Below are 28,000 nucleotides of genomic sequence, written 5' to 3'. Positions count from 1 at the left end.
GTGTCTAAGTAACATCCACATGAATGCCAGGTCCAAAAGTTTCCGAGCAGAACATTGTATTGTCACAAGATGATTAATGTGACTTACGTCCCCTGTCATAATGTTCTGGCTGATCGGAGAATATGAAAGTCACAGTCTTGATCATTTCAGTGCTGGTTGATTCTGTGACGTCTGTAGTCACTGATGGTAACAGATCATAGTTTAATATTACGGTAATCTAAGGGCAGCAACGTTGTTGTTTAGATAAAGAAGTCAGGCAATAATTGGGCTCTTTCCCATCATTATGTGAGTAACCATTAACTGATTTTATCCTCCACACAACTTCAGTCAGTGAACAACAGCACACAGTAAAAACAGCTGGTTACCAAACTGAGAGGCCTTGTCACCTGCAGCTCTTCATCTAACAGCTCACTGTGGCTGCTCCTTCTTGTTCCATCACTATCTGCGACGTTTCAAACGGATCCTCTGTCAAAAATCCCCGTCGTCTTGTTTTGAGAGCACATTTTAGATCACTGGTAGCAGCAAGAGCTTAGCTCACTGACAAAACACATTGTATTTTTTAAATGCAGTGGAAAAAAAAAGTTAACTCTAGTTTTGTTGATTAAGTGCTTTTATTGTGAAGCTGCAGCAGTGGGAAATGTTCTGTTGGAATTACGTAGCAGATATCCAATCTTCGCTGATGACAGTTTGCAATAATATCCAGATATGAGGATTTCTTTGGCAGCAACTTAGAATATGTCACTCTGGTTCATAATAATACAGCCACACTAATACTGCAATCATAACTCATTCAGAAATAAATAGTGACTCAATTTGAGATTGGGACTCTAAAATATTTTACTATTTAAGCTGGGTAAGGGTTCTATATACGGTGATACAGGTTATAAATAAGATATATTATGGGGATTTGAGCTGAGGTAAGTAAGGTTTTGGTCAATCATATGCTGTACTGTTCAATATTAGCATCATGAGTCAAAACTGCACATAAAACTGCTCCTGTATATCTCTGTTTTTGTTTTAAAGTTCAGTAATTGATTATAGAGTAAAGGGCTCGTTATACTGTCAGGCTCTCAGGAGCCTTCAAGCGAGCCTGGAAACACTGAAGCTGCTGTTAGTTGATGCAGAGCAGGCGGTCCCTGGGCACAAACATGATAAAACTTGTTACAGGGGATCAAACTGAAAATCTGCTTACTCTACAGATAGCTGCTTCAGGTCTGCATTTCACATGACTTCCAGCTGTGCACGTAGAACAAGTATTGTGGTAACTTTTTACACCTTGTTCATTGCAGACATAATCTGCTGTCCCTTTGAGTGATGAAGGGAAATGGCTGAGGAGGAATTCATACAGTGAGTAGTGTAATGCTCTGCTGAGCACTTCAGATCCTGCAAAGGAAACAGCATGTGTGCCTTAGTTTAGCTGAAGTTTTATGCTGATCCTTTACTTGTCTCACATCCAGAAAACTCCATGTTCTCTGGTTGTGCCCCGAGCAACCCACTCGCGATCCAAACCCTCAACACTTGGAAGGGGATTGTGCTCATTACTATTATTTTCCTTTAAGACTGTCATAGATGGACTGCTTGCTTCCCTATTTCATGCTCCCCTTATCTGCTTCTCTTTCCACCCATGGTAATTGAGGGTGGCTGTGGGCCAGTAAAAGTCCGGAGAGAGAGGGGGGCGGTGGGGAGGAAGAAGGACAGAAACACAGGAGACAGAGGGAGCTCCTAGAAAGGGCAGGCTTTCATTCAGTAGAGAAACATGTGCACTTCTCCCCACATCCAGTTTCTGTAAACCCAGAGCCGAGAACAGTATTGATCACTGGCTTTCAATGAGAGGATTAATGGGAATTCACACAAGGGCTTGGACGTTTACCGGTAACTTTTGACTTATTTTGTGTCATTTTAATGAAGGGACATGGTGTATTTCTTATTTTTACAGATGCTGTTTTGCATTTGGGTCATGCATTCATGCATAAAGATCATATAGCTATGCATTCAGGTATGTCGTCTAAGCAACTTGGGAGGCTGCGCTTGATCTCTGCAGTGAACCTGTCGGGCTGTATTTAAGAATATTTAACAGATTTGCCAGTGTGTCTTATAATGTGCAAACATGTCAGTGTTTAATGTCTTAGACTCTGTGCTGCAGTTGCATACTGAAGACATTAGCTACGTTATCAGTCCCTTGTTTATTCGTCCACCATGAAAAGAATGAATGGAATCACCTCAGGATTTTTTTCCTGGCTATTTCACTTCTTGTAAAAAAAGTTTTTTTTCTTTCACATCTACGCAGCTACATTCTTTCATATTGCATGTATTGCATCCATATTTTTTATTTTTTATTTTTTCCCCCAGGCGTGTGAATTGCATGTTTATCAAGAGCAATAATCCTTCCGACTAGAAAATATCTCCACTCATCTGAAATCGGGAATCTTGGCATGAAAGCTATATGCTAACGTTTTACGATACTTTATTAAACTGTTGGGATTAGTTGAACAGATTTCTACGGAGAACAACTGATAGGGCTTGGCTTTCCCTTGTTGCTAGAAGAATTTGGCAGCTGAATAAATCCCCCTGATCTTGGCAACCGCTGCTCATGCTGAACAGCAGTTGTTGTTTCTGGAATGGAACAACTTCCCTTTGCCAATTTTATTGCAGATAACTATAACTTCAACAGTTCAAGTAAAGTGAAAGTCTGCGGTTGTAGTACATGGACTACAAGCACAAAACAAACAACAAAAAAATCTATTTCAATAATTCACAATGTATAATAAGGTTTCTTAAGAAGAAAAAAAAGTCCAGTTTCAAGTGAAGTATGATATCTGATTCGGCCTTTAAAATTTGTGTGATCACTCCCACCCAGAACAAGTGAAATGCTACGTGGGGGAAATGTGAGAAGTCGTTTGTTGAGCAGCTTCCTGAACAGCATCTCCAGCTGGAGCTGCCGCTAAAATAAGTCTTGCATAAAACGTTTGAAAGTTTGAAAGTCACTGCAACTAACAAGAGGCTAAACCCAGAATGACTGTCACGCGGCGGTTATATTTAGAAGGTGCATACCAGCATAAGAGCTCTTGCCAGCCAATCGTTAAAACCAAATCCTGGATGAACAACGTGTCTCTGCTGCAGCAAATATTATCAGCGGGGATGGTACTAACAAGAGATACAAGAGCACCTGTTGATTCTGCCACATTACGCGTGCCTTCCAGCTCTAAGCACGGACGCATAGCACAGCACGTGTAATGTTGCGTTTTTATTCCTGGATGGGAGGTTGATTCCCTTCATCACGACAACATGTGTTTGGTCACCGTCCACAGCTGGAATTTCACTGTCTGATGGTGCAAATGAATTCCATGTGGCTCGGGCAGAGGTGTAGAAGCGCTCAGTTTGGGGAAAGTCAGTGGAGGGGGAAGTCATCCTGGCTGGACGCTGTTAGTCAGGGGGTTTTCCAAAAATGTCGTCCAGCTCTCTAGTGGGGAAAAAGTCAGAAGTGAGAAACGGCTTGCACAACTGCCTAAAGCCTTCTTCGACTGTGTCTCTTCAACGCTGAGTTTACATGGTGGAAAAATGCAGTCATTGAATAGCGTGACCCCTCTTTGGCCGCGGAGGCATTAAAGCATTTGTTGGGGCAGGAGTTATACCCCGGCCACTGTTTAACTGAGCTTCTCGTGTCACAATCAGAAGTAGCTGTGAGTTGAGTAGTCCCTCCCACAAGTCCTGCAACTTACTGTACACCGTACGAAACATATCTGGTCCTCATTTGCAGCCGCTTCCTTTTGGGATATCAGCAGTTTCTTTCGCGTGTTGGAAACTATTGTAAGAGATGATTTAATAGACCTGCCACAGACACAACCAAGAGTTTGATTTCTGTCTCGTAGCCCATGGTGTCAAATCTAAATATGAGTGTTTTTGGATTTATACCTCATTTTTAGTAGCCCACTTTATCTCTTGTGAACAATGATTTTCCATTCCCTTATCTATTAACGTTTATCCTGTAGTGGGCTGCAGGGGGCTGGAACCCATCCCAGCTGTCATTGTGCAGGGGGTCAGACTGCACCCTGGACGGGTCACCAGTCTTTTACAGGGCAAACAACCATTCGTAGCCACATGCACACCTACTGCTAGTTTAGAATTACTAAATAACCTAACAAGCATGTTTTTGTAAGGTGGGAGGAAGCCAGAGCACCCGGAGAAAACCCACGCAGGCAGATGGAGAAACTGTGCACAGAAAGACCCTGGCCAGCCAGCAGATTCAAACCAGAACCTTCTTTCTGTGAGGCGACATGGCTAACCAATGCACCACTGTGCCGCCTGTACAATCAGTGCACTCCACTATTAGGCTGCATGTTGCTTCCAGACAACTGATGTGTTCTGCTGTTGCATGTGTTGCTAATTAACGTACAGTAAATAAGGCATATGTAACAAGCCATTAGTCGTTAATTGATTGTGTTATGTGTCGCATTTGCCTTGACACTGCTTTATTACGATCTCATCCTCGCATTACACCTGTCAGTCAGGATGTTGTGTGCAGGTGCAGAGCAGCGAACCTGAGGGCTGTGCAATCATGACGGAGTGATCCGGTCGGTGAGATATAAAAAGACGGTTGTGGGGCAAAATATCAGCATGAGAAAGGTTTGCTGTAGCAGGTCTGGCAAAGTGATGAACAGGGGGAAAAAAAGGAGAAGAAGAGCTGGAAGGAGATGAAACATATGGAAGCAAATCAAACGAGATCAATCATGTACAAATTGTTTAGCTTTTTAGATTTTTTTCCAAAAAGACAGCTTCCCGTATATTCAGACATGCCAGCATTTTGAAACGTTTCACTTGGGTGTGAAACAATCTCGCTCCAAGAATGGCACACCTGGTGGTGTTAGTAGGGCTTTAGCAGCATGTGGCAGGCATTGGCTAAATTTATTTCATGAGCTGATGGGAAGGAAGGTACTGCAACTGGTTTTATCCGTGAGGGAGGAAAAGTGTAGGAGTGAAGCTTTTCTGGGCAGGCGTTCTGACGCTGGGCCAAAGGCGGGCAGATGTTGGCAAATGACAGAAGATTTGAGGAAACAGCTGATAATCCCACAGGAAACACTGAGCACTAGTTTTAGGGCCGCTGTGGTCAGGGGAATTGTTTATTTGGTAAAGCTGACAGTGCCATGTGAGGATGTGGTAGATGGGGCTTGAAAGGAAAATGCTTAGGTGTACCGAGGCTGTGAAGAAGAAAGCCTGAAAAGATAGAGTGCGCCACATGGAGGATGGAAGCATGAGTGTTGTTACAGCATTAGTGGAATAAGTAAGTAAATTTGGGATTTCCGGAGAATTTCGCTGTGTCTGTGTCAGCAGTGGGAGTAGGAAGTGAATTCGAACAAACAAAGGCTGATGGGAATTGCACCTTATGGCCCTAATGAGAAAACCATGTCATATTCTAGGTAGGTGGCTAATGAGTAGCACTGCTTCTTCACAGGTTCTCAGCATCATGTTGTGTTTCCTACTGTGTTTTAGTGCTTTTTTTAAGATACACTATATTACCAAAAGTATTCGCTCACCTGCCTTTACTCATTCTATGAACTGAAGTGCCATCCCATTCCTAACTCATAGAATTCAATATGATGTCGGTCCACCTTTTGCAGCTATTACAGCTTCAACTCTTCTGGGAAGACTGTCCACAAGGTTGAGGAGAGTGTTTATAGGAATTTTTGACCATTCTTCCAAAAGCGCATTGGTGAGGTCACACACTGATGTTGGTCGAGAAGGCCTGGCTCTCAGTCTCCGCTCTAATTCATCCCAAAGGTGTTCTATCGGGTTCAGGTCAGGACTCTGTGCAGGCCAGTCAAGTTCATCCACACCAGACTCTGTCATCCACGTCTTTATGGACCTTGCTTTGTGCACTGGTGCACAGTCATGTTGGAAGAGGAAGGGGCCCGCTCCAAACTGTTCCCACAAGGTTGGGAGCATGGAATTGTCCAAAATGTTTTGGTATCCTGAAGCATTCAATGTTCCTTTCACTGGAACTAAGGGGCCAAGCCCAGCTCCTGAAAAACAACCCCATACCATAATTCCTCCTCCACCAAATTTCACAGTTGGCACAATGCAATCTGAAATGTACCGTTCTCCTGGCAACCTCCAAACCCAGACTCGTCCATCAGATTGCCAGATGGAAAAGCGTGATTCATCACTCCAGAGAACGCGTCTCCACTGCTCTAGAGGCCAGTGGCGGCGTGCTTTACACCATTGCATCCGACGCCTTGCATTGCACTTGGTGATGTGTGGCTTGGCTGCAGCTGCTCGGCCATGGAAACCCATTCCATGAAGCTCTCTGCGTACTGTACTTGGGCTAATCTGAAGGTCACATGAAGTTTGTAGCTCTGTAGCAATTGACTGTGCAGAAAGTCGGCGACCTCTTTGCACTATGCGCTTCAGCATCCGCTGACCCCTCTCCGTCACTTTACGTGGCCTACCACTTCGTGGCTGAGTTGCTGTTTTTCCCAAACGCTTCCATTTTGTTATAATAGAGCTGACAGTTGACTGTGGAATATTTAGGAGCGAGGAAATTTCACGACTGGATTTGTTGCACAAGTGGCATCCTATGACAGTTCCACGCTGGAATTCACTGAGCTCCTGAGAGCGGCCCATTCTTTCACAAATGTCTTGTTTCACAGTCTGCATGCCTGAGTGCTTGAATTTATACACCTGGGGCCAGGCCAAGTGATTAGAACACCTGATTCTGATCATTTGAATGGGTGAGCGAATACTTTTGGTAATATAGTGTAGCATGTCTCAGCGTGAATGCGTGTCCATGCCTTCACAAGAAAGGTGTCAAAGTCAGAAGTCACCTTAAGTATATGTAGATTGTCGTGTCCAGATATTAATGTCTGTACTGTTACAACTATATTTAAAGTTTAAAGTTGCTCCAGTCAGTATGTAAAATTATTTCTGTGTAATGTGAAAGGAGTTGCTCATAACGATGACGCCACAGAAAATGATCCCTCAGCTCTGCGATACCTCAGTTCGACATAGCCTTTTTAATGTCCTTAAGCTTGTTGTTTCTATTTTCCGTCCACAACTTTATTGTTTAGCTTCTGTGTTTATTACAGTCGCAGCAGGTCACCGGAGTGACTCTGACAAACACCTCATGCCAAGCACCAATCAACAGGCAGTAAAAGTTAGCAACAAACCAGTAAACATAAGGAAGCACTCAGCAGTTTAAGAGACAATCATTTTTGTCATGCACTGGTAGAGACCAAAACTGAGCTCAAAGACGATATCCACCAGGGGAATAGTAAGATTACACCAAATGCACTCCAAATGCTCTCTGTTATAACTGTAATAACTGTTTCTAATTCTGTCTTTTGTTTCTCAGATTAGTTGTTGGACAGCCTCAATTATTTTGACATTTGTTAGCCTTTTTATTCTTTTACCAATGTAAATTTCGTTTAAAGCTCACAATCATCCAACAAGTACATTATCCTTTCTGTTCTGTATTTCCCTTGGGCCTCAACCTTAGCACGATGTCTGGGGTATTGTTTACCGTGATGCTCCAAGACAGCTTTCCTGTGCACACTCTTTGCACCAACGTCTATCCTGGAGAGGATTCTTCAAACTACACAGCCGAGTTGATGAAAACATGCGAAGAAATTCCTGCTGAAAAAACAAACATGAACTGTATGGATTATAGCATTGAATGAATCAACGGGGATATTTACTTCAGATTCACACAATCAACATGATCTCATTTCACAAACGCTAATTTACAAGACTGCCTTCTGTCAAGGGAGGAATCACACAGAGATGATATGCCACAAATGCTTGCGTTGTCCTTTTCTTTTCCCATGCCATACAAAGCGTGTTTTCTCTTTCCCTGTAGGTGCACAATTGGAACTTGGCGCTGCTGCATAATGGGCTACAAAGCGACATCCATGCATTGTGTCTTAAGATGCCTGTGCTTCGTGCTTCTCCATTGGTTTGGTGCGGCTCAAGATGACGACATAAGAAGTATGAACACTTTAAAAACACATTCACAGCAAGTGATTTCACGCCATGTAAATGCATTGTCATAGATGAACTGGTCCAAACTAGCTAGGCTTTATTGAAACCAATACTTTCCACTGCTAACTGTCGATTCTCTGGCTGCATCAGGTTGTAGGACTGCGCCGTGTGATCTGGTCTTCATTCTAGACGGCTCATGGAGTGTTGTAGACGTCAATTTTGAACTAGTGAAGCGATGGCTTGTGAACATAACGACGAGCTTCAACATTGGACAGAAGTTTACCCAGGTTGGAGTCGTTCAGTACAGTGACAACCCCGTTTTAGAAATACCTCTGGGGAAGTACTCCTCCAACAAGGACCTCATCAAAGCGATGGAGTCCATTGAGTACATGGGGGGAAACACAAGGACAGGGACAGCCATTAAGTTTGCAACGGACAAACTGTTTGGCCTCTCTGAGCGCGGCCCAGTTGGCGTTTCCAGAATTGCCGTTGTCCTCACAGATGGGAAGTCTCAAGATGAGGTTCTGAAAGCAGCCGAGGCAGCAAGGAAAAAGGGAGTCATTCTGTTTGCAATCGGTGTTGGGCCAGAGACAGAGGAGGCTGAGCTGAGGGACATTGCAAACAAGCCATTTTCTACTTATGTCTTCTCGGTTGAGGACTACAGATCTATTTCCAGGATTATACAGGTCATTCGACAGAAACTGTGTGAAGGCAAGTAACTGCTGATCAGTGTCTGGAACTAGACGTGTTCTCAAATATGGCACGGTCAAATTTCTGTTTGGTTTCTGTATTTTACTTTCATTGTCTGTTACAGAGACGGTCTGTCCAGTGAGAATTCCTGTAGATTCCCGTGATGAGAAAGGCTTCGATATCCTCTTACATTTGAATTTGGCTAAAAAAGCTAAGAAGACACAAGGGGCATTTTACGGCAGTAAGGCCTACGAAGTGACGCCTCGTGTGGACTTGAGTGAAGCTACACGGTAATCTTGTCTTTTTATTTTATCTTAATCATCACTAGTGTGTTCACAAGTTGAATTTTTTTCTTTTTTTTTGGTCATACAGGACCCTTTTCCCCGATGGCCTGCCTCCATCGTACGTTTTCGTAGCCACACTGAGGTATAAAGGATCGGTGGCCATAGAGGAGTGGGATCTGTGGAGAATACAGTCCCGAGACGGGAAACCCCAGATGGCCGTGACTCTAAATGGGGACGACCGCACCGTCATGTTCACCACAACCAGTGAGGATCCGAGTGGAACTCAGACCGTCACATTTTCACAGCAGACAGCGAAGGTAAGTTCACGCCATGCATTAGCGGTGACAGTTCAGACATGAGACAATGCACTTCACATTCATTTCCTGTATCTGTGTCACATGGGTTTTGCCACTGCCCCGCTTTTCTAGGAGACTAGTGGCAGAGACTAGTGAGCATGGATTCTTTCACCTCATAGTAGCTGACATAAATATTGGAGCCATTTTTCTCCACAAGCCACATGCCCTGAAAGCATTCGTACACTCACACTTACACTTTGTGCAAGATCTGTCAGTGTCTCTGTAGCAAAAAAACAGTACCAGATCTAGCTACTTCCATATTTTCCTAAAAGTATTTTGGATTGCAAACCCAGAGATTACTCATCTGGTGTTCACATTTGCCAAACTATGTTAAAAATGTAAATTAGCATCAGCTAACGTTTGAAACTCTGAAACTAACTCATGATAAGAATGCAAATTATGTCTGTTAGCTGTATAAGAAGCTCATGAAAATATGCAATTTTCATTCATCAACACAATGTTGACTTCTGACAACGCCTATGAGTACCTTTGGTGTTTTTTGGGGAATAGTTTTAAAATTGAACTCTACTGATTTTGCAAATTAACATCAGTTAACTTTCACAAAAGTAGTCCAACATGTGAAAGCAGCTGTTTAATGTCTTCTGTGGTTTCGTAGGAATTTTGTCAAGTGTGAGAAGATAACCCTAGTTACACTATATCATTGCGTCTGTTTCTGTTTGGGATTAGGAGCCAACAGTTTTTTTTAACATAAAGTCTGCATTATGATATGAAATATGATGATGTTTACAAAGCAGAGAGGACCACACAGAGAGACACTGCTGCGTTGCATCAAGGGACATGTAGGATCCTGCATTTTCTGCAGCTTGACCTGTACTAGAAACTAGAAGTTAGGATATCTTAGCTTTTATGCACAATTACTGGAGCATATCACTGAATTGTTTTGCAACAACTTGTCCAGGAGAAACGGGTGTGCCCACATGGAGTATAGTTTCTGTATAGTTTTCAGATTCACAGACAAAACGCTGTCTCCACTTTAGTGTATTTATAGGATGCAGTGCATTGAAGGTCGCTCCTCAAACTTTCCCAATTGGTCTCTGGGTTACTCCTGCTTCCTGCTTCCATGTCTCTGCCACAATACCAGGATGTAACCGAGTGTTAACGACTACTTTCCATTCCTTTCTTTGACAAAATTAGCTGTTTGATGAGAAATGGCACCAGCTGAGGCTGCTGGTCACTGAGGAGGATGTTACTCTTTACGTTGATGACCTGGAAATTGAAACGTTATCGCTGGAGCCCTCTCTTGGCATTTTCATCAATGGAAAAACCCAAGTTGGAAAATACGTCAGAAAGGAAACAACAGTGCCAGTAAGTCTATCAGCATCACACCCTATTTTCAAGCAATAGATGTTGATTAAATCCCTGCAGACTAATCCAGCTGTATATCCATCTGACTATAGAAAGCGGGAACAGTTTGTTTAACGAGGAGTTAAGCAAACTCTGTACTGATCACACACTGCCACATAGTTTACTGCTGCCCCCTAAGAGATGTGTTTAACTCGGAGGATAATAAATCCCTGGCAAAAATGAGCCCTTTTGTCCACTAGGCCTTATTAATAGTATGTTTTATTTGTCTCGATTGGCATAATTTGCGCTAAAAATGCCGTAATTGTAATAAATCATAATGGTGTTGTGTTGCAATTTGCTCTGCAGAAGGTTATATGGTGGGAAGTTTCTTAAAAGCAAATATATCCCTGTAAACGCAGTCTAACATTTTAATGCAAAGATAATTATATGGAAAAAGAAGAATAGCTGCTTTTTGCACACATCTTGCTTCTATTCTTTATACTCACTGTGATGTAACTCTTGTTTTATTATGAAACAATAGCGCAAACTGGCCATTTAAAAAACCCATATGTGAGCAATTAAAGGAGGACTGGCATGTTGCAATTGCAGCCATAATGATGTAGCCATAATGGAATATAATACATGTAAAATAAATTTAAATCAACTAATGCAGAGATTTCTAAACTAAACCTTTTGATATAACTAGATGTAGATTATGATTTATGAAGCAAATTTGCTTTATTAACCACAAGAAACCTTTTTATATTTGGAAATGATCAGCAGCAACATCATTTCTCCATCATTTCTGCATGTCCCATGCCAGCTAGTATGTTGACACAGCATTATAGCTGTGAACACAATATGAATATGAACCACAAGTTGGCAGTGACTGTTACTATGTGTGCTGATCCAGTGTTATACAGTTCATGAAGTCTTAAGACATTAAACAAAGGGAATGCACTTATGTAAGTATCATTTCTGAGAAACATGCTTTTAACTGGAAGCACATTTTGGTAACTGAGCCCCTAAAACCGCACCATGATTGGACCATGCAATGCTAAATAGCATTACCCATAGAAAGAAAACATCAGATCCAGACTTTGTTACCATGATTAAACCTGTATTTATGTTCAAACCCAGCCAGTCAATGTTATCATGAACGTAACTGTTGTTTAGGTGTTTGTCCCCATTCATGCAGTCCTACTAATTTCTTCATGACGCTGGAAATAATTCAAATCATATGTCAGGATCGTCTTTCTGCTCAAATGGTAGCTGAAGCGAAAGAGTTCACGGGACGTTCTGGAGCCGTTTCTCCACCAGCATCAACAAAATATCAGAAAATGGAAGAATAGGGATACGCTTCCAAACTATGAGGGAGGTCTGGCAACATGTACGTAGCTGGCTGCACAATGTCCAATGAGGGTACTTATCTTTCCTTTAGCAGTTAAACGATGGCAATTTCAATTCATTAGTGGCAAAGCCCTGGTAAATCTGAAATAGAAGTTGCAAAATTGCCCCCATATTGTAATTTGTTTGCTTGCTTTGGAGTCATCGACAGCTAAAAGTTTCCTTTTTTTTTTGTTCAGTTTGAAATTCAGAAGCTTCGCATCTACTGCGACCCTGAGCAGAATAGTCGGGAGACTGCGTGTGAAATACCTGGAGTCGTAAGTACAAAGATTTATTTTTCAGTCCAGAAGACAACTTATTTCATCCCATTCTCACCTCGTCCAACAACATCTGCTACTGCTTTGAGACGCAGCCCAGTCTTTTCATCATCAGTTAACCCCACACCTAGAAATGAGTGACGTAAAATGATGCTCTGCTGCTTTACTTTTCATCGGGAGTGAAGGTGTACAGTCAGCATATTCACTTTAAGTCACATCTGTTTGTGCATAGAGTAATTCGCTGGCTCGTCTACAAACATGTGGCTCTGCTACAAACATGTTGGGTTCAGTATAGATTGTTATTTCCTGCTGGCTACAAGTGTGTTTGTAAAGTAGAGGGTCACTGTTGTGCTGGCGTGGAAATCCCTATACCCACAAAGTGAGTGCCAAAGCACTGTTTTCAATATGAAGTCGTTAGATGAAAATATCAATAGAGACGACGCGAGGAGCCAAAAATGACAACCGCTTGCCAACAATCGATGTGTCTCCCCTCGCTCTCTATGTGATTTACTTTGAAATTAATTTCTAATTTTCCCTTTGAATGGAGGAGCAGATGCTTTTTCTGGCCCAGAAACAAAACAAAAGAAAACTTACACTCGGATTAAAAAAGAGAATGATTTTTTTTAACACATTTATAACACAACCAGGCTCTTTGTATGCGATGTCAACAATATATCTTATCTTTTTAATTAATATTCATATAAATAATGTATGTGCTCATATGCTAGGATGTAATTATCTAATTCTTCACATTGAGAAACAAAGGACCAGACCATTTTAAGCTGTAAAACTGCCAGATTTAGCCCCGAAAATAAGAAAACGCTTAGAAAGGGAGAATTATAGGTCTATGGTTATATCAGAGATCTACATGCTGTATGTATACTATGTGGACCTGATGTGTCGTTATGCTTCTTCATTTCAGTGCTCCAACAGCCCTGAATACGCTGAACCAACTCAAGAACCTTGTGTTTGTCCTCCTGGACCGCCCGGACTTCCGGGAATGAAGGTCAGTTTTCTTTTCCTCCTCTCATTCTTTGTCTGGTGTCACAATGTTTTTACTGAAACCCAAATGTACGTCTCACACAAAGATATTAGACTATGCCGAGTTTGTTCCTACTTCTGCACACAGCCCTGCCTTGCAAAGCTCATCGGAGTCCAGACAGCTTCTTAAATATTTACTTTAGCCAGTGGTGGTCGGATGAGATTAACTAAGTGGAAAAATAACTTAATCTTTAACTCTGTTAGCTTATATGTAAACTCAGGAGAGACGGAGAGAATAAATGGCTTCTGTTGGGAGGTGAAGCTCAAGGTTTCTCTCTCTCAAACTTCAGCAAACCGTGTGCTGGATTCTAAGGTGCTCTGTAAAAGCTGCAGATAATGATATGATGAGTGCATAAGGTTGCACTTTAACCAGTAGGTCAAATCAAACTGCTGCCAAACACAGATTACCACTGTGGCAAAAACCTTTCCCTGTGGGAAGTTTAAGCGGCTTAATCTGTTTCATACATTGCTACCTGCTGAAAACTTCACATATTACAAATTATGGACACACCAAGCGGCCAATTTTCTCCTCTTAGCAAAACTGAGGTTTGCCATTATGAAGAGGTTACGGTTAGTCATGAAAGGTCTTGCAGTATTGTACCACACTTAAAGTAAACCAGAACTCTCCTTGAGATAAACACTGGTTGCAACGGAAAATTACCAAACTAGGAAATAAAAACTACATGTTTGTCTTTATTGATCACAGGGTATCAGCTGAGTAATAGCAGCAGCACTCATTAAAAACCTGTACACAAGGACCTCAGAGAGATATTTTCTTGGCCAAAACAAAGAGTCTTGGTTAATAAAACCTACATGGCTGGAAGCATGTTTGTGTTTATAAGGTCACTGGTGTGCTTTTACGACATTTACTACCAGAGCCAAAATGCTGGGAGCTTAGCTGGCTGGCAGATGTTCCCTCTGACCCCACATAGTGCTCAAAAGCTTGTCACATTATATAAACCAGCTTGCTCAGCGTGGTTTATTGATTAATTAAATTGTCACTCAGGGGAAACATGTTGTTACCAGTTTTGAATGGATTACTTTGTGATGCTTTTAGGGAGAACAAGGAAGCACAGGTGTGCCCGGTCAGCCTGGACCTGTTGGTGCTGATGGTAAGCCTGTGAGTACTACATAGTTCAATATGCAAACATACAGTATACATAATCATCAACAAACAGGTGCTGCTACATAAATGGATACGTAAAACACAGTTTATGTATCCATTAAATATATCAGAGTGTGTCTGTTCATTCTATGTGGCTAGGACTGCTTCAGCTAAAACGCAGTGATAAATTTGCTTATTTAATTATTGTTTTCCAATGGGAAAATAAAAGACATCTCTGACTATAGGAATATTGGCTGCGTGGTGGGGATTTTGCGTGGTGAAAACCATCCAAAAGCAAACCACATGCTCTAAAGTATGATCAAAAACTCAGAGAAACAAATTAGTCATGTCCTAGAATCACCCAGAGAACATGCGGTCAAGGGAGTTGAAATGTTTAACCGGGTGCATGCATCTGTCGTCTTTTTAATATCTGAAGGGTATCCCTGGGTTTAGAGGAAGTCCAGGCCAGCCAGGTTCACCGGGAACAGAGGTAAGGCAATAATCAGTCAATCGAATTAACTAATAAGTGTAGAAAGCTGAAAGGATTTTGTGTTCCTTCTGCCAGGGGCCGCGTGGACCAGTTGGGTACAAGGGCGAGCAAGGGAGGCCTGGTGTTTCGGTAGGAAGGTCAAAAAACGACATCTGTGGCACAATTGATATCACAGCACCGTAGCACTACTTTGTCACCACTAAAATGTTTTAATACAAGTCTGTTCTTTCAGGGTGAGAGGGGTGTGCCTGGAATACCAGGACTGCCTGGAAAGCCAGGAGAGAAGGTGCTGATGTTAATTATTCTGTCATGATGCAGCTCAGTATATTTTATCCCTGCGCCGTCTGAAGCGGAAAGAAACAGATATCTGCAGACAAAAAAAACAAAAAAACAAGCAGTAGTTTAAAAGTACAAAGACACTGAATTGTCGAGTTAAATCTTCTTTTTATGAGATCAAATGTAGGATTGACAGGAAGACTCTGCTAGACACATCAGCGTGAACCATTTGAACATCGTTGCATCAATCACTCCAGGAAGCATATGGTTTTAATATAAAGCCACATCTCTTGGGGGAGTTTAAAAAAACAGCTTCTTCACTGTGGGACAAGAGTGATTCACAGAAAGAGCGCGTGGGTCATCGGAGACTGTTTAAAAATGTTCATATTTCCTGACATTTGTGCTGCCCTTTCCTTAGAAAGCGAGCTGCACTATTTTTAGGGAACTGGAGGCGACTTTCCTTTTTCTTGGTACTTTGTTTTTTTTCCCTCTCTTGCCTCTCCTCCTTGCTCATTTGCCTCCCAGTGACGGCGTTATCTAAGTTAGACATGCAGTGCCAATATGGGAAGACATGCCATTAAATGTGAGCGTCATTCAACATGTGCAATTTATTTTCAGTTGCGGCTACACTGTGAGATCCAAGCTCACAAAAAACCAACAGTATAACAGATCACACCCCATAGAGAGGATTGTATTTCTGATAGATTTAAAGCCATGTAATTCAGGGAGCCTAGCTGCAGTAGTCACTACCCCCTACAAGTTATGGATAGAAAATGTAAATGAACATTATATGACAAGATAGAACCTAACGACTATGGTGAGAAGTCTTTGAGATGTACAAACTTGTAAACTATAACAATGTGTCATGAGCCGTAAGGGCAAAGCATACATATGCCATGTGCCAGCTGGCATGACCTGTCCAAATGAAATTAGAGCAAGACGATATTATAACCCCCATGCAAAGAAGACTGGGAGTCTTAGAGTATTCCTCAGAGAAGACTTGTCTAAGTGATTCAGCGTTCATCTTCATCTGAACAACATTTTGCGTGCAGCGTTATTTTAAAGTTCACCGAGGTTACGCGTCCCCTTTGTCATATCTTCCTACCTTGTAATATTTTGCGACAATAGGTGGGCCCTGCCAGTTGGCTGAGGTGGAGAACGGTTCAAGCAGTTAATCTCATTTTAAAAAATGTTTTCAGATGGCAGCAGGCACATTTCTCCACCTGGAGCAAATCCTCCGTCTGTCCCGCCATCATGAGTTTCACTCGCAGGTCCAGGATGTGTCAAATTAAGTTTTTACTAGAGTTTGGACCGCTCTTCTCCGCTTCCATTGATTAGGTCAAATACTTTGGCTTTGAACCGTACGAAAATGGAGAGTGCAGTGAGAGACAGCAGCATTTGAGATCAAGTAGATGTATCTTTTTATCCCATTTCCAGTTCAAAGCACTCTTTTAAAATCCCACACTTGGCCATCTACTTGCTTTGCACTGCATTCATTTGGCAGATGCTTTTGTCCAAAGGAACCTTCAATAAGTGTATTCAACCATGCTGGAGCAAAAGCTAAACGTCATGTGGGAGTAGTTCCTTTCTTATCAAATTAGACACACGCTCAAGTACGTAATAACCAGAGTTGGTGGGTTGTGAGTTTTTACCTTGCAGGGACATTGTGCAGTCAGAACAGAGAAAAGCATTGGCCTACTGTGGGAGGGTGTTCTGAATGAAGGGACGGCTAAATATCACGACTAAATATGGGAAGAGGAGCTCAGTGGCAAGCTGGACTGAAGGACTGTACCATGGATGGTGGTTGGGGGGAGTAGTTCCCGTCACTGCCCTTGCAGATTAGTGCCAGACTTTTGAACTGAATGTTAGCAGCAAAAGGGAGCCAGTACACACAAGAGGAGTGAGGTAGGAAATCTTAGGCAGGTTGAATATCAGGACACCAGCGTTCTGGATTAGCTGCGGAAGTCAGCGACGGCAGACACAGGTAGCAAGAGCAAGAGGCAGCAGTCCGGGCAGGAGATGACAGGTAGACTGATGAGAATGTCTCCCTAGCATGGAAGGGGAGAACCCTGCTGAGGACGGAAAGGAGGAAACAACAGGAGCAAGCTACTGCTATGATGTTTGCAGCTTGTCACTACCAGGTTCTGCAACGTTCAGGTTGACAGACACATGGTGTCAGTGGTGATGGAGAGTTTTTGCTGAGGGGAACCTTTAACACAGATGGACTTGAGCTCAGTCTTGTCGAGACTGTGCTTTAGGTGGTGCCACATAAGCAGGAAGAGGTGGATTAGTAGCATCGTGAATAATGACAACCTGCTGGTGGCGGTAGTGAAAAGGTTAGAGTCAGTAGATTTAGCCTGTGAAGACGGAAGATGTGTGTACAAACTTTCAATCTAACCAATTATTTTTTAGATATTTCAGTCTGGACCAAAGTGTTGGGCTGGTGTCATTCATAGAGCCATGTTGATACCATAAAACAACCCCGGTTATATGAAACAGTAGAATACCCAGAGGCCTTATTCACAAATTATAGCAATTTGGGATTTGACTTTGAATTATTCTATTGGCCAAGTGAAAACTCAAAATGTTAGATCTAGGAAATCCTGAAGAGTTGTTAGCACACCAAGAATTCTACCATACAACATAGAACAACATTAGAAGAACCAGAGAGCTACTCACTAAGATTCTTTATAAATGAAAAGGAATCCTCATCTCGTAGAATATGCTATTGTCTTTGGATGCAAACACATTTACATCCACCTTTCCAAATTTTAATCACATTGTGAAACCACACAAGGTTGCAGTCTCATTTTCCTGGCACGAGATGTATAGAACGGAAACATCAGATATCTGCCAAATTAAGACAGGAGAGCATAATTCAAAGCTGTGTTTGTGTATTTACAGCCTGTGATACTTGATCACGACACAGTCATTCATCACCTTTGAATGAGCAATTTACTGCCAGTTATGCGAACACCCAGCACGGGATTTTGATCTCTGTAGTTCATTAATGCTGTAACAACAGTGGTGGTGATCATTTGGACTGAAATCAGAGAAACCCACAGCCCAGCTTGGAAATTGAGTTCACCTGTTAGCAGAAGCGCCTAATTGCATTTGTCTGCAGAAATCAGGACTTTCCGCACATCTGAAATAACATCCATCACTGCTTACATGATCTACAATGTACTAGCCACCGTCCTTGTTCTATGCTCCATCTTATCATACAAATTGGTATGCCCTAGGATCTGCAACACAGTGCAACACAAGTCAACAAAACCCATGCTTTGTGGCATGCAAACAGCATGAAGATAAATAAAGAATAAATGCACCAAGTTGGCATCTATGACTATGTCTTAGCTGCTCTGGCTGCAGCACTGCCAGCCAGTGGTACTCTGAGCCTCTAAATCCCTCTGTAATAACTAATTTGTTTTGGACTGGAGTTCCCATAGCATACTGAAATGCAGTGACAACCATATCTGGGAAGATTTTTGATAAGCGTTCGGATACCCATGGAATATGAACCCGGACCCAAAACTGAATGGCAGAAACTCATCCACATTTTCCCTGAGTCAGCCAGCAACAAATACATCATTTGGTTTTACGCTGTGCTGTAATTTGTTCCCCCTTGAGCTGATTAACATATTTTTTGAATGCAGCATTGCGAAATGTCGGAAAGCAGATGGTGTATTTTCCCGCCTTGTTCCGAAATTTGGCATTTTTTTTGCTTTCGAAATGTGAATATCCAGTGATGCATCGTTCCCCAAACACATTCAGCAGATATAGAGCTTTCTGCTAGGCTTCAGTCCACCAGAGTAAATAAAAAATAACTCCCTCAAGGTTAATTCCAAAATGTTATTTAATCCACTATCAATCCCAGAAAAATACAAGACCAGAGCTAACCAATGTTAAACACTGACTGACCTCGCAGACCTGAACGGTAACTTATCTGACTGATCAGACTGACAAAGAGTTGTTTTGTCTCCACGCCCATTACAAACAAAGATAATCTCTCAAATGAGATTTGACGATGGAACGTGTTAACCATTTTTAGATCACATGCAATGATTATTTTACTTCTTTTTTTTCTTAGGGCTCAGAAGGATCCCCCGGAATAGCAGGTTTACCGGGAGAAATGGGTCAAGAGGCAAGTTTGAATTCAAATGGCTATAAAAACATCTGAATATGAAATATATCAGCCTTAACTTCATGAAGTGATATTTCCAGGGAGAAAAAGGAAGTATGGGACCTCCTGGGCCGCCTGGTTATCCCGGCGAACCTGTATGTATAAAACGATTCAGAATCACCGAAGGACCCATGTGTCATTATAAATGTGTTGGAAATGATTTTCGTTGGTTTCAGGGTCTACCTGGGAGGGACGGAAAGGATGGATTTCCGGGGAGACCTGGCCAAAAGGTCTGCTTCTCTTGACTGTTAAAATCTCACTCAGAGATTAGGGGGATAACGGAGGGATGAGGTTGGATCAGCGTCCACATTCTTAAAAGACTTTGCTTTTCCCAGAAGTTGCGCTGTTGATGTTAGGCAACCATGGATATTGACTGATACAGACACTGGTATCCCTCACGTCTTCATCCAATCCACATCTGACATCTGATCTTTTTTGTAAACATCAAAGTCTTCCCCAACATTTTATATAGATGTTTAAATCCAACGTGACATGTGGAAAGCATGACGCAGTTATCTGGCTTGGATGCAGGTGTCACGCTGAGGGCTCATAACAAGGAGATGAAAGTTTAATGTATTAATTCTGTTTATGCTTTTCCAATGTATGAAGGGAGAAGCTGGAGCCAATGGCATTCCTGGAGCTGACGGAAGACAAGGCCGTCCTGTGAGTTGTAAACACACGCAGACATAATTTATATGTAGGGCTTGTTTGGTATCTTGCTTTGGTTGGATGCTCTAGACATTGAGGATTTGGGGCAAACTCTGCACAAATGAAATATATTGCGGTTTAGATTTCAACTTTGAACCAGAAATGGAGAACATATGTGTGGCATGAGTTCTTCGCTATAGAATGCTTTATGAATTGACTTACGTGAAAAAATACCCGAGTACCATGCTATCAACGTAGGGCAATAAAATGGTGGATTTTATGGATCTCACAGATTTGCTCGCATGTTTTTTATTGCATTAAGACTCCAGTGTGTTAACATATTGTCAGCAGTACAGAGACTCCACATGACAGCCAGTAAATTAGGGGTATTTCCCCTGTAGTTCATCCCAGGATAACCCTGTTATGTAACAAGCAAGCTCAGGCTATAATCTAAGCCAGTGAAAGTAACTCATCGAGGGAATGCTGTGGTGCTCTGGCAAATTTGTTTTAGGAAGAAAGTGTTTCAGCTGGGCAGCAACCCCACTGATCATGATTATGAGCTGTGTCCAAAGGTTTGAGATGGATTTGAGAAAGATGACTCAGTTGCTCCACAAGGCTGTGAGCCATTTCACCCCAGCAGAACAATAGAGGTGGGGATCTCGTCGTGGAGACAGATTCACTATGTACTCCTTCAAGTTAGGACAAGTTGCAGCAGCGCAGGTACTTCTTCGCTTGTGGGTGTAGATTGTGAGCGTATGTGTGGCTGTAGCTTTGCTTTTGCTTTCTTGTGTAATCAATTCACATATGTTGCTCAAGCTTCAGTATGAGGGATCCATGAAACATCTGCAAGCATTTATCTTCGGAAGAAAATAACTGAAAAAAAAATCCCCAAAAACTAGAGAGACTTTTCAGGACAGTTGTGGTGCATGTCGAACTGAAAAATCTTTCAGTGTTTTCAACCAGTTACATATGGAATTTGCATCTGCTGTCATGCAATTTCAAAAGCATCTTTTGGCTTATTGAATTTACTGATGAATAAAATGTGCCCACAGTTCAACTGCAGCACATGCGGTTCATCTAAGGCTTGCAGAGTTGTACATGGCACTAGTAGTGAGCAGGGTGAAATATACAGTTTTTAAGAGTGATTCTAATTTACAACACTTGAATTAGCTACACTGTGGCCTCATAAATCCCCAAATCGTGCCACTTTTCCCGGGAACTAATCAACTGCAACTGTGGAGTGTAACATTTCGGTACATGTTTTTTTGATTCAGCTCGGCCGAGCAAACATGACCATGACCAGTTAATTAATGGTTCTTCTTGAAAAACTGGCCACAATTGCCACTGACACAATGAAGTTACTATTTCACAACCGTGGAAGGAAGTGAATTGGAGACATGGATACGTTTGTGCCGTTTTTAGGACCCGTTCAGTCACAAGCCTCATGTAGAGACAGCATTTTATTAAAGTTACTGCTTTGTGGTTGTAGGCCTCTCCCAAAGCTGACCTTTTGGATATAAAATCCTTGTTGTCCTTAGACATTTGTACAAAGTTTTGTCAAACATATGAATTCTTGAATTATGGCCAAAACCATGGTTCGAGTTCTCATACTTTCCTCCTAAAGTTCAAGTGAACATTTGTACCAAATTTGAAGAAATCTCCTGAGAACATACTTGAGAGATCAAGTTCACGAGAATGGGACGATCTGACGACCCGAAAACATCGTACAATTTCTAGTTCTACAGTGCACATCTGTAGCAGGGGATAAGTAAAGTATGAAATCCAAATCATCTTATATATTTTGGCAATCTTATATGAAGTGATCTGCGTTACAGTATAATCTGTTTTCTCCCAGGGTATGCCTGGATTGCCAGGAATTGCGGGTCTGAATGGACAAAAGGTAACAAGTCCAAAGCATATTTAACAATGTTTTTGCACCATTCGTTGTGATTATAGTTGACTGACATGAATCTTATTTAAGGGGGAAACAGGTGAGCTTGGACCAAGGGGCTTCAAAGGATCAACTGGACCACCTGTAAGTTAACAGCTGCTGGGTCCAGTGCACACCAAAGTATGCTGTATGTGAAGTGTTACCAGAACAGTTTCTTCGCTCCATCCTGCAGGGTGAAATGGGATTACCTGGGGCACCTGGTTTAAGAGGACCAGCTGGACTCAAGGTAAAAGGGATATTTAAGCTCCTTAGAACAATTGTATTGGAAGCGTTGAAGACCTACAGTCAACTTTGAAATAATATCTGACTTGGATCTTGGATGACATGAAAAAGATCTGACAAAGTCTTTTAACAGGATTAGCTTCAAACTAAATATACAATCTGATTTTATCCCTGTCTTCATCCCTGCAGTTGTGTGCCAACACAAGTTGAAAGCGCAACCCAGAAATGTCAATAACTGCATGTCAGTCTGCATATTCTGGCATTTGCGTTGAGCGAGCTGCAGGCAGAGCCATGTCTTGATTTAAGTTGGGTCCAAACACAGTATAGCACAGCTGCCAACGAGTACAGCAGATCAGTGCAGCATGACGTTATGTGACATTGTATACCTAGGTCCTATATTGTATAAAACGCATAGCAGCACATGGCGCTATGGGTTTGGGTAACATTACATCTTTGAAGCTTTCTAAGCAAAGAGTAGACTGAAAAGCATGGAAAGTCGCTTGGGTCAGCAGCATTACATGTTTTGTTTGGTCACTGTTTTGCTAAAATTCACTTCAGAACAAATAACGATCTCTTGGCCACACCAGTGGAGCTAATTTAAGCGATGATCCGGCCCTGCTGCTTTCGTCAGTGGAATTTTAGTGGAAATGTAAGCAGTCTGGGCTTGTCTGGTCTGGACGTTGTGTCTCCTAATCATTTTTCATTAGCTGATCCGCCTTTAACAAGCCAATGTGTATTGGTAAATGGCACAGGAGTGAAAGCCTAGTTTATGGACAGGCAAGCAATACTTTGATTTTATGGCTGTGCTTCAGACTGCAATTACTGAGGCTTGTTGAACTGGAAAAGAAAGCATAGGACTAGACTCAGTTTAACTTCAAGCGGCAAAATTCCAAAACCTTGTGAAAACGTGCTGAAACTTTTGCATGCATCAATGAAAATGAACTATGATAGTCTAGCAAAAACACTCTTACTGTACTCCAGTCAATAATACGGTGTGGTTTGGATGTTAATTCATTGAATGTCTTCTGTATAATAAGTCATGTTTTATTCCTTAATCCAGGGGAAAAAGGGTGAAAGTGGAAGTCCAGGTATAAAAGGAACACCAGGGGTTGCGGTATGTTTCCAATTAAATATTTTAATATGAAGCAGGCGGCTTTATATTTGTTTGTAAGTGTATAAATATAGAATATATGTGCATGTGTTAAAGTTTTAATGCTTTTAAAGGGGGATGCCGGGGTACCGGGGACAGCAGGTCAGCCAGGGCACCCGGGCATGCCAGGCCCTAAGGGAAGCAAGGTATTTCTACTGTATTTCATCGACTTGTCTCAATGTTTTCTCTTTGCCTTTTTTTCCTGTCAAAAAAAAATCATATTTTGTTCTTTTTTTACTGGTCAAGGTTAACTCAGTATTGTCAAATAAAATATTTAAGGCTATAATATTTATTTATTTTTTTCCTCTGGAGATGCCAGTGAAAATAATGACTCAACTTCCACATCAGCAGCCTTTTATCTGAGACAGTATTTTACTTAGGAGCAGTAATAGCTTGTGTCTGTTTTGTGCAAAAGATGCTTTTTGGCAAGTGGCAAGGATGCATTCTGCCAAAATAGTGTTTTCTGTAAATTATTTTTGACCGCTTGTCTGTGTTCCTGCCATAAAACATATTAAAAAGTGATATCCTGCATCTTTATTTTTATTTATTTTTTTATCAGGGGCAAAGAGGGGATACAGGTGAAAGAGGAGATATGGTAAGATTCAAGACAGAATTACACTGCCACCAATACTTAATTGTAACAATTCATCATTGAGATTAACATAAGGTTGCTGCAACAAATATGCATCAGCTACCATTGATCTGCTGTGCTAAAGTCCCGCTGCGTCTTTAAAGATGAATGTCATGAGGAATATTTAAGGCGAATGAGAATTCAAAACATTTCAACAAGCCATGCTGTGTCACTGACTTCTAACACAGTTTTCGCTGCCAGATTAAAGTAGATAAATTTTATAAAAACAATTCCAACTCTTGAACGCAAACAAGGAAGTGTGCGAGGAAGTCTAATGGGTGTTAAGGTGCAGCATTTAAACATACAGAAAAACACAAATATGCACACGTTTTAATCTACAGAATCGTAATCAGCACATACTGCACTGACTGACTGGGGTCTAACACTTTTAACATGTTTTTATAATAATTTATTAATTAATTATTTCTTTTCTCCAGGGAGTCAAAGGTGAAAGAGGAGAGCCCGGTCGGCCTGGTGTTCACGTGAGTTCCTTTTGATGATGATGATGATGATGATGATGATGATGATGACTTAACATGGACACCAGTAAGAAAGCAGTAATAATATTCAGCTGGTTGCAGTTTGCAACCTGACAGCTAGATGCCACCAAATCCTACACACTGGTCTTTTACTTGTGTTCATTACCTCCACTAACGATCATTTTAAGTCTGTTGCACTTATTCCATAATTTTTTAATTCTACAAACATTTCACTAACTTTTCTACAAATTGGTTCATATATATATATTTGATCGTTCTGTTTGATACTCCATACTGTCATTTACCTTGCCGTCAAATTCCTGAAGGCTTGACTGGTTATAATTCAGTCGCCATAATTCTTTTAAAATTTGCAGATTATTTTTATTATTTTGTATTTTCATCCTGTAATCGCCACAGAAGAGTTAAATTAAATACAGGACTTATTCTGAGGATTGTCTTTAGAGTGCTTTCTGTGCTATTAGTATTTTTTAACAATTTCACAATTTCTTATGGCTTTGACTTGACAGGGATCCACTGGTCAAATGGGCCTGAAAGGAGAGGTATGTTAAGATGAATTAACTGATGAGTGTACCCCTCTGCAACCTGAATAATTACTTGGATTGCTAACGTTGTGGTGGTATTCTTGCCAGAAAGGGACAGCAGGGGATCCGGGGCAGAGAGGTCAAGAAGGTCAAGCCGGGCGGCCTGGACAGCCAGGGCAGTCGGGACAACCTGGCCCCCGGGGGATGCAGGGGGACCCTGGCCTCCCTGGCCCGCCTGGACCCGAAGGAAGAACTGTACGTGTGCCTCAACTCTGTTGTTGATTACGATTTTTACCATGGTGTCATGTCTGATACTGATATTGGAGTACTCAGAGAACAGATTATGATCAGTCCCTTTGTATTTCAGGCAAGTGATATGTCGGACAGTCACATTCGACAAATCTGCAGAGAGATTCTTCAGGGTGAGCATTATTATAGACTGACTGATGAACTGATTCTGCATGTATTCACCGTCTGAGAATCTTTTCATTCTTAATCCTCCCAGCTGAGCTGCCTTTATTGTTGGTGAGTAACCAGCAGAGTAGTTGTACCAGATGTCAAAGCCGGCCTGGATCTCCTGGTCCGCCAGGTCCAACAGGACCCCAGGGACTAAGGGGTCTTCCTGGAATTAGTGGCTCTAGGGGACAACCGGGTCACCCTGGTCGACCAGGCCACCCTGGGATTAATGGGCTCAAAGGTAAAAGCATGTCAGGTCAGTGGTATGTCATCAAACTTTTTTTTGCAGGATTGCTTTAAAAGTGTGTATTGTGTTTGCAGGAGAACCAGGTTTCAAAGGTGAGAAGGGGAGCCCTGGTCGTGTCACACAAGGAGACCAAGGGCCACCTGGACTTCCAGGTAAATAAGTACTTATAGTATTCACTTAACTAACAGAATGAGGCAAGTTTTTTCATTTTTTTTCTGGGGCTGTGAGAGGAGGTAATTTTGACCTGATAATGACTTAACATCTCTACAGGTCCAATAGGTCCCCAGGGGTACAGTAAACCAGGTCCTCCAGGTAAGCCTGGAACCCCTGGTCTAAACGGAGCAGAGGGTAAAAGTGGCAATCCTGGCATCCCTGGCCAGCCTGGGGTGTGCGATCCATCCATGTGCTATGGTAGCATGATGAGGCGGGACCCTTACAGCAAAGGCCCAAACTATTGACGTGATGCAGCGTCACTGCAGGCACCGGTCTAGAGCTGATGTGGAGCAAACAGCCATTCTCAGGAAGATCTCATCTTTACAGTTACTCTCTGTCACGGAAACAAAACGTACCTCTTCTGACACCTTTAAGTGTTTGTGATCTCAGTCAGCATCACAGTTTGTCTGATGGTATTTTGTATTATTATTATTCAGATGTATTTGAACATGCTTTGAGGTTTAATGGTGTTAAAACAATTGATGACTGGCTCCATTGAATACCTCTCATCAGAGAGCCTTGAACTCTTGTTCTACGCTCTTGTGCAGTATCTCAGTGTGGCTGGTACACTTTCCTATACTGCCCCCTGGTGTTGTTTCACTGCATGTCGCTCTTTCCATTTTCTCTACACATTGGGGTTGGTGCTATATGTTAAGAAAAACTCGACTGATGTTACCATGTCTATTGAATCATTTTCTTGAAATGCATCTCTGAAATTGGCACAGAACTGTGAGTTTGACTTCCCCTGATTATGAGCCTGTCTTCTTAAAGCATTCAGTTTGACTGTTGAGCATAAAAACCTTCTACAGCAGCTATCATCATGTATCTCCCCCTCTAAATTAATACTTCCCTCCTCCTACCACATTACTCATTCATTCACATGTCATATTTTTTATACCTAAGTAGGATGTAAAATGTTTAAGGATTCGCCGTCTATGAACATGCTTACGTTTCATGTCACTTATGTTCCCCAGCCAGGCTTACCTTGTTATTACTGTAGCAGGCATTTCATTGTTATTTATGAAAGAGTAACTGTGTATTTCAGCAGTGACATGTCTTAAACGGCTTTTGTGATTTCATGATTTTGTGTTAAGGTGACTTTTGTATGAAAAAAAAAATAGAATTAAAATATCTTAATGATTTGTGGACCTCGCATTTGACTTTGAGGTTTGTTTCTGCCCTCACCTTTCCCCTGGAAATTTGCTGATTTGTTTGCGCCGTGAGAGCTTCCATTTGTACTGAGGCATCAAAAAAAGGATGAAGTAAGGGTAAAAAAAACAAAAAAAAAAACAACCTTCCACTTAAAACCACTTAGGACCCTGCTTTAGGAAACTTGGATGAAGGCAGCTGCAGCTTGAAAGCCTCTGAAGGCTGTCAGTGTTGAATGCGTCTGGAAAGAACCATTGGAGTGTTCTGGCGTTGTACACTAGATGGCGCTGTTTGGCAACATCTCACGTTAAACACGTGGATGAATGGCTTTACCCAGCAATGAATCTTCATGTTTTGATGTTGGACAGTAGCCATCCATTAAATAATACTTATTTATGTCTACTTTATGTCACAAAATTCTGATTTCATCTTGTTTACTTCTATATTAAGATATTATTTCTTTAAATTAAGTCAAAGTATAGTCAAATCTAGTTTTCTTGCTATTCGTGGATACATACATACATATATATATTCATGAAGATGGTAAAGACTCAACACTTTCCTACAGTATGTGTGCATGTGTGGGATATCGCTGGTAATCTTTGTAGTATTTTTAGCCTCTTATCTGTTCTTGTTTTATGACTACAGCCTTTAAGGTGTTGCACAAGGCTGGTGCACTTGTTTACACTTTCCTCAAATGAAAATACATTTCTGTAACTTAATTCAGGGTCACGTTTGGGGCCCTGGCTGTTGTCTCCCTGAACGCAGCTGGGGCCCTCTCCTATAAACACGCGGACTTCAATAAGTTGAGGTGATTAAAAGGCTCTGTCATTATTCTTTCACTCGTTAAGACAGGCTCTCGGATTTCAAGTGTCTCCTTTTACACTCCCGAGCCCGCCACATTCATCATGGGACCGGGCTGAAGTTTTATTGCGGCCGCTAGAGGA

General features: G+C 41.8%; 1 protein-coding gene across 2 annotated transcripts; it reads left to right on the top strand.

The window, feature by feature from the left end:
- The first annotated feature begins 1,728 nt into the window (after positions 1–1,728).
- Positions 1,729–27,052, top strand: col21a1 (collagen, type XXI, alpha 1). Of its 2 annotated transcripts, XM_084561309.1 has the most exons (29): positions 1,729–1,872; positions 7,850–7,977; positions 8,122–8,682; positions 8,786–8,951; positions 9,034–9,262; positions 10,457–10,627; positions 12,193–12,270; positions 13,193–13,276; positions 14,369–14,431; positions 14,853–14,906; positions 14,982–15,035; positions 15,139–15,192; positions 19,273–19,326; positions 19,407–19,460; positions 19,542–19,595; positions 19,975–20,028; positions 21,869–21,913; positions 21,995–22,048; positions 22,137–22,190; positions 23,247–23,300; positions 23,411–23,482; positions 23,896–23,931; positions 24,405–24,449; positions 24,974–25,006; positions 25,097–25,243; positions 25,356–25,410; positions 25,494–25,685; positions 25,766–25,843; positions 25,962–27,052. In XM_084561309.1, exons 2-29 carry the CDS (start codon positions 7,881–7,883, stop codon positions 26,147–26,149), a joined length of 2,880 nt encoding a protein of 959 aa, XP_084417435.1. In that variant the 5' UTR covers positions 1,729–1,872; positions 7,850–7,880; the 3' UTR covers positions 26,150–27,052. The 2 variants fall into 2 exon arrangements, with proteins under 2 accessions (XP_084417435.1, XP_084417434.1); XM_084561308.1 differs by lacking the exon at positions 1,729–1,872 and having other exon boundaries at positions 7,171–7,977.
- Positions 27,053–28,000: the final 948 nt, after the last annotated feature.

Source organism: Chelon labrosus (assembly GCF_963514085.1).
Source record: "Chelon labrosus genome assembly, chromosome: 15".
Taxonomy (NCBI): Eukaryota; Metazoa; Chordata; class Actinopteri; order Mugiliformes; family Mugilidae; genus Chelon; species Chelon labrosus.
Note: the sequence above shows the minus strand (reverse complement) of the source record. Positions and strands in the feature narration are given on the sequence as shown.